This window comes from Eschrichtius robustus, chromosome 19 (genome assembly GCF_028021215.1).
Source record: "Eschrichtius robustus isolate mEscRob2 chromosome 19, mEscRob2.pri, whole genome shotgun sequence".
NCBI lineage: Eukaryota > Metazoa > Chordata > Mammalia > Artiodactyla > Eschrichtiidae > Eschrichtius > Eschrichtius robustus.
In genome coordinates this window covers 37,127,815-37,140,461 of record NC_090842.1, presented here as the reverse complement: position 1 = coordinate 37,140,461, position 12,647 = coordinate 37,127,815, and the positions used below count along the sequence as shown (strand labels likewise).

Sequence of the window (12,647 nt, the reverse complement as noted above, 5' to 3'; positions counted from 1 at the left end):
CATTCATTATTCTGTCGCTTTTCTGTGTTCAGCTATTTATGACCGCTTCAAAACTGTAATAAACATTTATACGAAATACTGTGTCATTTCATTCACAAATGAACAGATATGGCTGTCTTGATATCAACTATAATAACAGTGACACAAAAACAGTTACCTTTCAACACCAATTCATGATAAAACTCTCAGCAAACTAGAAATAGGGGAAACTTCCTTAATACAATACGGAGCATTTCCAAAAAGCTAATGTCATTCTTAATGGTGAAAGATGGAATGCTTTCTCCCTAAAATCAGAAACAAGGCAAGGATGCCCACTCTCACCAATCTTATTCAACATATCAATAGCAATGGAAATTCTACCTAGAATATGAATAAGAAAAAGAAAAAAAAAGGGCACAGATTGGAAAGGAAGAAATAAAACTGTCCCTCTTTGCAAATGACATGATTTTGTATGTAGAAAATCCCACGGAATCTAAAAAAACCCTCCTGGAGCTAATAAGTGAGTTGAGCAAGTTTGCAGTATACAAGATTAACAAACAAAAATCAATTGTATTTCAATACACTAAAAACAAACATGTGGAAACTAAACTTAAAAACACAATAACATTTATAATCACATCAAAGAAAATAAAATACTTAGGCATACTCTTAACAAAACATGTACAGGATCTCTACGATGAACATAAGTCTTAGGTGGAGGAGATGGTAGATGGCTTGCATGGTTGGGAACAGGTAACAATGAACAAATAGGTAACTATACTGAGGAAAATGGGAGTTAGAGGAGATGTCTACAAACAGAAAAGATTAGAAGGAACCCTTGAAATGTTGTGTTGGATTAGAAATAGAAGTAATGGTATGAATTCATTGTTATATAATATATATAAAATAGTTTTAGGTATGTATATTTGTGTGTTGTGTGTGTGTGATACATTACCTGTATTTCTTAGTTCTGTCCATTGAGAAAACCTAGAAGAAATAACAGCCCAGTAGCAACGAGCACACTGAGCACCCAGAACTGGGTTTTAAAATACCATCCTCTACTCAAAGGAACCAGGGCTCCTTGAAGAAAGAGATCAGATTATAGACTTAGGGCAAAGGAGGTAAAAGATGAACCTGGAATATCTTGTTTTGCCAGAGCACATGTCAAAAAGATAAAAGAGCCAGCCTGAAGGAGCTCCTACTGCCCTCACCGGGAACAATTTTAACATTAAAAGAAATTATATTATTTATTGAATAAAATACAAATACACAGATCTATACTGATAAATGAGATACGTGAAAGATCTTCCTTAGAGTAGAATGCCAACTAAAAAATGCAGGGGTGTTGGAAATAGAATCACTCTTTGACACCTATCAAATAGATGGTTAATTCAGGCAGGAGCTGTCAATGGACTCTAAGGCTGGTAGGTAGAAATTTGATATGGAAAAGTATATTAAAGTAATATCAGAATACCCCTCCACAAAATACTAATCAATTACAAAGGGGGAAATAGTGAATTTAAGGTGGGGAAACCTAGTAGTCATCAAGATGACCAGATGATCAAGGTTATCACCAGGGTGGTGGGACAGGTCAACATCACGTGCTTACTGATTTGATGTACTGAGAGGGCACAGCATCGGTTCCACTAAATTCCATGTAGTGGAGTTTCTGCAAAGAATGTGTATCCTGAGCTGGGTAAAGAAGAAAAAGGATTATCCTACAGAATGTAAGGCCTGTATTCTTTAAAACTGATAAGAACATGAAAAGGAACTGTTCCAGATTGGAGAAGATGTGACAGTAGGTATTCCTCGACAGACTTCTGGGTCAGAAAGAAAGAAGTCATTGTTGGGACAGTTGGCAAAATTTGAACAGGGTGGTAATGTTGCATTGAAGCTGACCATCTGCTTTGGAGAGTTGTACATACGTTACGTAGGAGCATGTTTTACTCTTTGGAAAATGTGTGTTGACAGAGAGAATACAAAATTAAATGCTATAAATCACAGAAAGATCCTTTTTGACCCACCTCCTAGAGAAATGGAAATAGAAACAAAAATAAACAAATGGGACTTAATGAAACTTAAAAGCTTTTGCACAGCAAAGGAAACCATAAACAAGATGAAAAGACAACCCTCAGAATGGGAGAAAATATTTCCAAATGAAGCACTGACAAAGGATTAATCTCCAAAATTAACAAGCAGCTCATGCAGCTCAATATCAAAAAAACAAACAACCCAATCCAAAAATGGGCAGAAGACCTAAATAGACATTTCTCCAGAGAAGATATACAGATTGCCAACAAACACATGAAAGAATGCTCAACATCATTAATCATTACAGAAACGCAAATCAAAACTACAATGAGATATCACCTCACACCAGTCAGAATGGCCATCATCAAAAAATCTACAAACGATAAATGCTGGAGAAAATGGAACCCTCTTGCACTGTTGGTGGGAATGTAAATTGATACAGCCACTATGGAGAACAGTATGGAGGTTCCTTAAAAAACTAAAAATAGAACTACCATATGACCCAGCAATCCCACTACTGGGCATATAACCTGAGAAAACCATAATTCAAAAAGAGTCATGTACCACAATGTTCACTGCATCTCTATTTACAACAGCCAGGACATGGAAGCAACCTAAGTGTCCATTGACAGATGAATGGATAAAGAAGATGTGGCATGTATATACAATGGAATATTACTCAGCCATAAAAAGATACGAAATTGAGTTATTTGTAGTGAGGTGGATGGACCTAGAGTCTGTCATACAGAGTGAAGTAAGTCAGAAAGAGAAAAACAAATACCGTATGCTAACACATATATATAGAATCTAAAAAAAAAAAAAAAAAAAAAAAGGTCATGAAGAACCTAGGGGCAGGAGGGGAATAAAGACACAGACCTACAAGAGAATGGACTAGAGGACATGGGGAGGGGGAAGGGCAAGCTGGGACAAAGTGAGAGAGTGCCATGGACATATATACACTACCAAATGTAAAACCGATAGCTAGTGGGAAGCAGCGACATAGCACAGGGAGATCAGCTCGGTACATTGTGACCACCTAGAGGGGTGGGATAGGGAGGGTGGAAGGGAGGAAGACGCAAGAGGGAAGAGATATGGGGATATATGTATATGTATAGCTGATTCACTTTGTTATAAAGCAGAAACTAACACACGATTGTAAAGCAATTATACTACAATAAGGATGTTAAAAAAAATTAAATGTTAATACTTAATAGTAATAATAAAACATATAAAACAAATACTCACCAATGACTTTAACAAAATAAGCATCTGCTTCAAAGTTATTTTTTAGTGTATGGATGGCAAAATCATTCTTTGTATATCCTTTACTTAGTACTACAATGTCCAAGATTCCCTGGAAAAAACATAAAAATGGTAAGAACAAACTACTAGACTGAATGAAAAAAATGATGAAAATGCATGATATGTTTACCATGTAAATATAAACCTTATTTATTCAACTTGATGTTTAAAATAAAAATAATATTAAAAATATAAAAACTTGAATATTAAAATATAAATAAAACGAAAAACACCTATAATTTTAATCTCTGAAAATAACTGTTAGAATTTTGTACTTCCTTCCAGTCATATTTGCATGAATTTTTAAAGGTCTGTGATATGGACTACCAAAGTGTTTCCAGTCATCAGAGAAAGAAGGTACCTTTTCATCTGCCCTGGCTCCCATTATTTTTTTTTCCTAAAAAAGTGGGAAGCTTTGTTAATTTTATTGGGGGTAAAGAAGGTGTGTTCATTTAAATTTCCATTCTGCTGACTCTTAATGAGGTTCATCATTTATCATATCTTTTCATATGTCAGCTACTTGTGTTTTTTCTGTAAATTGCCTTAATAATGTTCTGTTTTTCCAGTGGGAGTTTTTGGTCAGTTTGAATAAACCCTTTCTATGTTAAGAATATTAATTATTTAATTCTTTCATAGCTAATTTATTTCCCAGATTTAAACACAATTTTAAATTTCATTTATGATATTTTTATGTACAGAAATTAATTGATTTGTAATTAATTCTCTTGATTTTCCCTCTTGTGATATTTTTACCAATTACTTTTATGCTTGGAAATTGCTTATGAAAAGTGAACGAACACAAGATTTGGTAGCAGAGAGACAGAGGAAAATAAGGACTTGGATAATTCATATAATTGAGAATTAGCCTCTTATAAAAAAAAACAAACCAACCAACCGGGCTTAGGGTTGGACATAATGTCTTGATGGAGATTTAATGTTTTAAAATAATCAAATTATTTTACAAGGATATACTGTGACATATTAACTCTGGAATTTAACACATTTTTATCAGAATTTATTATTTTTCTGAGTGATAAACTGGCTTTCTTTTAAAGAACAAAACAGCTTGGAAGATTCTATTTTCCCTCAAAAATGCCCAGAAGCACTTGATAAACTGGCTTTTGACATTAGAAAGAAGAGAACCAGGGCCCTGAGCGCCTTTCCCAGGCCACCTGGCAACAGAAGACAGTCACAAGAATCTGTGGCAATAGATGCCAACTCTAGTTCACTAGGTTAAGAGAGAGTACACACTGAACCCATCCTTCTGTGATCTTGTGCAGGTTTAAGGGTCTGTTATGTGTTGGCTGTTCTTTTCTCTACTCGTGCACATGCACAATTGCTGTGAGCATGATTCTCTAGTGGTTTAATCTAAACAAGCATAAAATGAGATAAAATCATTTTCATATTTCACTGTACTGATCAGTCAGTGGTATCAATAAATGTGTTCCCTCCGTCATTTAACATTAAAAGGAGCTTTCTTTAATTGACTCATTTTCTTTCATTATCTCATCTACATTTTCTGGTCAAATAGGGTGAAAGTGAGATAAGGTGGACGGCAATTAGATTCCAAACACACAGAAGAGCTCTGAACTCACATCTTCATAAATATCAAAGAAGGTGGCAACCACTGCATCTCTGATTTGGTTTAGGTCCATCAGCTCCCAGTAGACTTTAAACATACGACGCGCCCCCTCACAGCTTGCATTATTACAAGGGACATTCTCCAGTAAAAAGGCCTGCTGATTGCTGTGAGACAAAGGCAATGGCATTTAGTTAATATAACATATCAATGCTGAAGTAGCATCAGCTATGCTGTAATTGCTAGAATCAAAGAGATGGTAAATGGTATACAATGAAGTAATATGAAAAAAATCCCTACATCTTACTAATTATTGTCCTGAGCCATAAAAAACTTAAATTGTTGGCTATCGTTTTTCAGCCTTTGGCAAAAATCCTGAGGTGAGTCGGTTGTTGGCCTCTCTCCTCTTTTGTGATTTCCAAGTCCATCTCTCCGCCCTTCCTTGCTGCTCCACAGCCATCGACCCTGTGTTTCATTACTGAGTTCCTGGACACTGTCATCATCCCTTTAGATCTGTATAACTCCTTAGGTAAAAATCTGCATTTTAAATAGAGATTCCTGACATCCCCAAGTCTTGTAAACCCAAAGCAGTAAATCTACAATGATACAATTTGAGCTTCCCAAACGGACAGTAGGGTAGATATTGCTGAGTACCTCTCAGATGAAAGAGAAAAAAAAAAAGTGTTGTACTTTGCATAGCTATGAAGTCCTCCCTTTTGAATCCTACTCTATAGGCAAAGTGGTGATGAGTTTAGATTTTGGAACCAGACTACCTGGATTCAAATTCTGGCTCTGTCATTTAGCAGTTATGTGACCTTAAACAAGTTATTTAACCTCCTGAAGACTCAGATCCTTATTTGTAAACTGAGTAACATGAGTACTTAAAGAATTGTTGTAAAAAAGAAATGAAATACTGCGTGCAAAGTACTTAGAACAATTCCTGTCATCCACCTAGATCTTAGTAAAAGTGTTTGTATTATCATCACTCTTACTTATGTAGTGCAACACCATGCCATATAAAAATATTTTCTTTAAATGTAGCAGTAACTTTTGTAAATGGTGTGATTTGATGTAATGGCTCCTATTTATAGGCATTTTCTAATATTTACATTCCTTCAGGTCCCTCTATGTTACATAGAAAATAATAAGCTAAAAAGCTTAAATTTTATTACTGCTCAATTTTCTCTAATAATTATTTTAAATAAAACTATAAAGACAGATTTCTTTTTTTCCATATGAAAATATTACTTTGGATATTACTTTGGGTCTGGGCAATTTGGAAAGGAAAAAAAAGTTCTATTATAAGAAAGGTAAATTTTTCAGTGTTCAACAGAGTAAGGAAACATATGCAAAATATTCAATTTCCTTGATGTACTTGACATATGATTGGTTTCACATTATTTTTCTAGATAAAAAATTCCAACACAAATAGTTTAAACTCCCAGATTATAACATTTACATGGAAAACTTTGAGGTGGCTTTGATCAAGGCCTAACATGTAATAGTGTTATTCCACTAGAAGGAATAATGATTTCTTCTTTGTCTCCTGCCTAATAACTGATTTTAAAATTCTAATTTGTAATACTTTTTCCAGGTAATTTACCCATCCTACCTTTTTAGCTAAACAATTTTACTAGATATTTCACAGAAATGAAGAACACTCTATTTTGTTATTAGACTATACAAAAACATGAGAACCAGTGATTAATGTGGCCTTTCTTTTTTTTTTGGCTATGCTATGCAGCTTGTGAGATCTTAGTTCCCTGACAAGGGATTAAACCTGGGCCCAAGGCGGTGAAAGCACTGAGTCTTAACCACTGGACCACCAGGGAATTCCCAAGGCAGCCCTCTATAATCTTTTATAACCAATGCATCACACTGGCAACGTTTTGAGTGATCACTTGCCACTGGTTTCCCTTTTCACAACAGGGATGAAAGGATTTCATTATTGTATTATAACTCTGGGCATAATTTCAAACACACAACATAACTTACAACAAAAACTCTAACTGCAGTTGCATAATTTGTCATTTTAATTTTTGATATGAGTTTGTAAAGATTATAAATGCCATGCACCACGGTTCTTGTCTGAATGCTCACTAAACAGGTTGGTATTATACTCTGGAACATGGGGTCTATAAAATTTCAGTTCTTTTAAACTCCACTGAGCCTTACAGGTAGAGCCCAACATCTTAACTATAAAAAAAAAAATTCCGTTTAAGCCCAGGAAGAAAGAATTCTGATTCATTTGGTTTGGAAACCCTTGGGGAGAAACAGTCTTGCTTCTTTTAAGTCAACTGCTCTATGTGTTTTTGGCAATTACAACCAATATAACTTTTTAAAAACTTTTTTTTTTTCAAAACTATTGCAAAAATTATTATAAAATTCAAGTAATAGAGACATTTAAAAAGTTGAACTCCTCCTTTCCAGGGAAAATCACTGTTAACAACTTGGTGTGCATCTTTACAAACCTTCTTCTGGGAACATACAAATATTTAAGTACATATATCCTTCAAAAAAAAAAACAAACAAACCCAATTGGGTTCTACTATACATATTATTCTGCAACTTTTTTCTTTCCACTCAATAACATAGCATACACATGGGGAAAAGGGATACCACCTGAATGAGGACTTCTGAAATGTATTTTGAAAATTCCCACCAGAGAAGTTGTACCAATTTATATCCCCCAGCAGCAGCCCATCAAACTGCCTGTTTCCCTACATGCTCATTCCTTTCAATGCTTACTCCATTATACAGCTATGCCATCATTCGTTTTAACACCCTGCTATTGATAATCAGGTTGTCTTCAACTGTTCCCCATTACACACACACACACACACACACACACACACACACACACACGTTATTTTTCCTTGAGAATCTGTATAAGGATTTCCAAGTGAAGTCATCTGGTCAAAGGATATGCATATTTTAAATGTGAATAGGTAAAGCTAAATGGCCTTCTAAAAAAATGTACCAATTTACACCTCTAGTAGTGTACAAGTATATCCTTCTTCATATCTTGCCAATATTAGTAACACTACTTCTTATTTTTGCCAATTGGGTAGCTTAAAAATTATCTCATTCTCCTGATTATATGAGAGAAGCTGAGTGTTACTTTTATGTTTATTATCTATTCATATTTCTTCTAAGAATTGGCACTTAAATTTTTTAAATTATTGGTTTTTAGATCTCTGATTGTTAGGGACATTAGCCCCTACCTGTTATTTTCATATTCTTATTTGCAAAATGAGTGTACAAACAGTACAGAAATAGATACATAGATGTAGAGAACAAACTTATGGATACCAAGGGGGGCGGGAAGGAGGTGGGTGGGATGAACTGGGAGATTGGGATTGACATATATACACTACTATGTATAAAATAGATAACTAATGAGAATCTACTGTATAGCACAGGGAACTCTACTCAATGCTCTGTGGTGACCTAAATGGGAGGGAAATCAAAAAAAGATTTCCCTCATATACCATATCAAATATTGATATATGTATATGTATAACTGAATCACTTTTGCTGTACAGCAGAAACTAACACAACATTGTAAAGCAACTATACTCCAATAAAAATTAAAAAAAAACCCAACGGTACATTACCTCAAATGGCTGTTGTAAGGATTAAATGAGAAAATACACGGTAAATGGTTTAATATAGTGCCCAGTACATAGCACAACACACTTTCAATATCTGCTGTTATTATTATATGTGCTGTTATTATTACTCTGATATGTTATAAACATTTCACCCCAGCCTTTTATTGTTTTTAAAATTTATGGTTTCTTTCACTAAAAGGTTAATAATACTTATATACTCATTTATGTCAATATTCTTCTCATGCTGTATAAGAAATGTTAAAGGAAGTCCATCAGTCAGATGGAAATAACACCAGATGAGTATCTGCACTTACACAAAGGAGTGAACAGCAGTGAAAATGTGAAATACGTAGGCAAACAGAAAAGATTTTCTTGTTATTTAAATCTCTTTAAAGATAATTGATAATTAAACAACACAGTATGGTGTTAATGACATAAACAGATGTAAAATGTAAGGTTTCCTCAAAAAACTAAAATTTGAACTACCATATAATACAGCAATCCCACTCTTGGGTACATATTGAAAAGAAGTGAAATCAAGATCTCAAAGAGGTATCTGAACTCTCATGTTTGTTGCAGCAATATTCACAATAGTCAAGATATGGAAACAATCTAAGTGTCCATCAATGGATGAATGAATAAAGAAAATGTGGTATATACATACACTGGAATATTCAGCCTTAAAAAAAGAAGAAAATCCTACCATTTGTGTCAACATGGATGAACCTAGAGGACATTATGCTAAGTGAAGTAAATCAGAAACAGAAAGACAAATACTGTATGATATCGCTTGTATGTGGAATCTAAAAACATTGAACTTATAGAAACAGAGAGTGGAATGGTGGTTGCCAGTGGCTGAGGGGTGGGGGAAATGGGGAGATGTCGGTCAAAGGACATGAACTTTCAGTTATAAGATGATTAAGTTAAGGGGATCCAATGTACAGCATGATGACTATAGTTAACAATACTGTACTATATACTTGAAAGCTGCTATGAGAGTAGGGCTTTAATGTTTTTAACCATAACAATAAGAATAAGAAAATGGCAATTATGTGAGATAAAGGATATTAACTACCTTAATGTAGTAAACATTTTACAATATATACATATATCAAATGATACTGTATACCTTAAACTTACACAATGTCACTATATGTCAATTATATCTCAGAAAGCTGGAAAAAAAAAAAAGGAAAAAAAGAAATCAATAGAAGATATCTGGAAAATCTCCAAATATTTAGAAATTAAACACCATTAAATAATCTACGAGCAAAAGAAGAAATCAGGCAGCCCCTCAGCGCACAAGGAGCATGTGCCTTCAGGAATTTTCCATGCTCTACGTCTGTTCACCCGGCTGCCTGGCTTGGGGCTTGCCCTGGTCTCTGCCTAGAGCGCCCGGCGGGAGCTGCAGGCTTTGATCACCCGCTGCTTGTGTCTGTGCCCCAGTAGCCGCAACTGCCCCGGGGGCTGTTCTGGAAGAGATCTGAGAGCTGGGTGGCCTGGGTCGTGAGAGCCCCGCACCTCTCGCATCGTGGTGAAGAAGAACAGCATTCCCAACGGAATAAAATGTCATTATCCAGTCCTCCAGACAGTGCTGTGAAGGACTATTTTGTCAAAAGGGGGGGTTACTTTCTGTGATGTCAGCCTCAGAAGATGAATCTGCCTTAGATATCCCTAGAGTCCTGTAACTCGAACAAGCATTAACAAGACATGGGATACTAATGTTCTCCAAACTATTTCGCAAATACTGAGCTAGCCTCAATTCTCACCTCAAAACGTGAAACATTTTGCCACCTGAGCAGTTCTGGAGGAGGAATCTGTGAGCAGTTCCAGGCACTGTGTTAGGCATTAGCTAGCATTATAGGATATGCCTAAAATACATGAGGGGGTCTGGGAAAAGGTCAAGACTTCTTAATGATCAGCACCCTCAAAGTGATGTACAGATAGAGGATTATGACTATGTCAACAATGGACCTGCCGAGAGGAACTCTGGCACTGATAACTGCAGAGGCAGAAATAAAGAGATACTGGAGACAGGATTAAAATGGCTCAAAGAGGGGGGACCTCCAAGATTGTGGAGGAGTAAGACATGGAGATCACCTTCCTCCCCACAAATACATCAAAAATACATCTACATGTGGACCAACTCTTACAGAACACCTACTGAACGCTGGCAGAAGACCTCAGACTGCCCAAAAGGCAAGAAAACACCCAGGTACCTGGGTAGGGCAAAAGAAAAAAGAAAGAACAAGACAAAAGAATAGAGACAGGACCTGCACCTCTGGGAGGGAGCTGTGAAGGAAGAAAAGTTTCCACATACTAGGAAGCCCCTGCACTGGCGGAGACGGGGGATGGGCAGGGGGAAGCTTCGGAGCCACGGAGGAGAGTGCAGCAACAGGGGTGCGGAGGGCAAAGCGGAGAGATTCCCGCACGGAGGATCAGTGCCGACCAGCACTCACCAGCCTGAGAGGCTTGTCTGCTCACCCACCGGGGCGGGTGGGGGCTGGGAGCTGAGGCTCGGGCTTCGGAGGTCAGACCCCAGGGAGAGGACTAGGGTTGGCTGTGTGAAGACAGTCTGAAGGGGGCTAGTGCACCACAGCTAGCCAGGAGGGAGTCTGGGAAAAAGCCCGGACCTGCCTAAGAGGCAAGAGACCATTGTTTCGGGGTGTTGAGGAGAGGGGATTCCTTCCCTGTGTGCACACAGAAGGCAGGGCACTGCTTAAGTGAGTTCCAGAGATGGGCGCAAGCTGTGGCTATCAGCTCGGACCCCAGAGACGGGCATGAAACGCTAACACTGTTGCTGCTGCCACCAAGAATCCTGTGTGCAAGCACAGGTCACTATCCACACTCCCCCACCCCCACCAGGAGCCTGTGCAGCCCGCCACTGCCAGGGTCCAATGATCCAGGGACAACTTCCCCGGGAGAACACATGGTGCACCTCAGGCTGTTACAATGTCATGGTGGCCTCTGTTGCCGCAGGCTCGCCCTGCATTCCAATTATGACTACCGTACTCCTCCCTCTCCCTGGACTGAGTGAGCAAGAGGGCCCTAATCAGCCCCTGCTTTAACCCCCTCCTGTCTGGGCGGGGAACAGATGCCTGAGGGCAACCTACACGCAGAAGTGGGGCCAAAACCAAAGCTGAACCCCAGGAGCTGTGCGAACAAAGAAGGGAAAGGGAAATTTCTCCGTGCAGCCTCAGGAGCAGTGGATTACATCCCCACAGTCAACTTGATGTGCCCTGCATCGGTGGAATACCTGAGTAGACAACGAATCATCCTAAAATTGAGGCGGTGGACTTTGGGAGCAACTGTACACTTGGGGTTTGCTGTCTGAGGCTGATTTGTTTCTGATTTTTATGTTTATCTTAGTTTAGTTTTTAGCGCTTGTTATCATTGGTGTATTTGTTTATTGGTTTGGTTGCTCTCTATTTTATTATTTTTTTAATTTTAATAATTTAAAAAATTTTAAAATTTCTTCCTTTCTTTTCTTCTCCCCTTTCTTCTGAGCCATGTGCCTGAAAGAGTCTTGGTGCTCCAGCCTGGTGTCAGGCCTGAGCCTCTGAGGTGGGAGAGCCAAGTTCAGGACACTGGACCACTAGAGACCTCCCGGCCCCATGTAATATCAATCAGCAAGAGCTCTCCCAAAGATCTCCATCTCAAGGCTAAGACCCAGCTCCACCCAATGGCCAGCAAGTTCCAGTGCTGGATTCCCCATGCCAAACAACTAGCAAGACAGGAACACAACACCACCCATTAGCAGAGAGGCTGCCTAAAATCATACTAAGTTCACAGATATCCCCAAACACACCACCAGACGTGGTCCTGCCCACCAGAAAGACAAGATCCAGCCCCACCCACCAGAACACAGGCACCAGTCCCCTCCACCAGAAAGCCTACACAAGCCATTGAACCAACCTCACCTACTAGGGGCAGACAACAAAAACAACGGGAACTACAAACCTGCAGCCTGCGAAAATGAGACCCCAAACACAGTAAGTTAAACAAAATGAGAAGACAAAGAAATATGCAGCAGATGAAGAAGCAAGGTAAGAATCCACCAGACCAAACAAATGAAGAGGAAATAGGCAGTTTACCTGAAAAAGAGTTCAGAATAATGACAGTAAAGATGATCCAATATCTTG

At 38.0% G+C, this 12,647-nt stretch overlaps 1 protein-coding gene across 3 annotated transcripts in view; it reads right to left on the bottom strand.

The window, feature by feature from the left end:
- The window catches only part of ITFG1 (integrin alpha FG-GAP repeat containing 1), a 258,894-nt gene that overhangs the window by 79,072 nt on the left and 167,175 nt on the right, over positions 1-12,647 (bottom strand). For all 3 annotated transcript variants that reach the window (XM_068529142.1, XM_068529143.1, XM_068529144.1), the window contains exons 11-12: positions 4,908-5,058; positions 3,256-3,364 (exon numbers count right to left, since the gene is read on the bottom strand). In XM_068529142.1, coding sequence (XP_068385243.1) covers positions 3,256-3,364; positions 4,908-5,058 — 260 coding nt within the window. The remainder of the gene's footprint in view (positions 1-3,255; positions 3,365-4,907; positions 5,059-12,647) is intronic.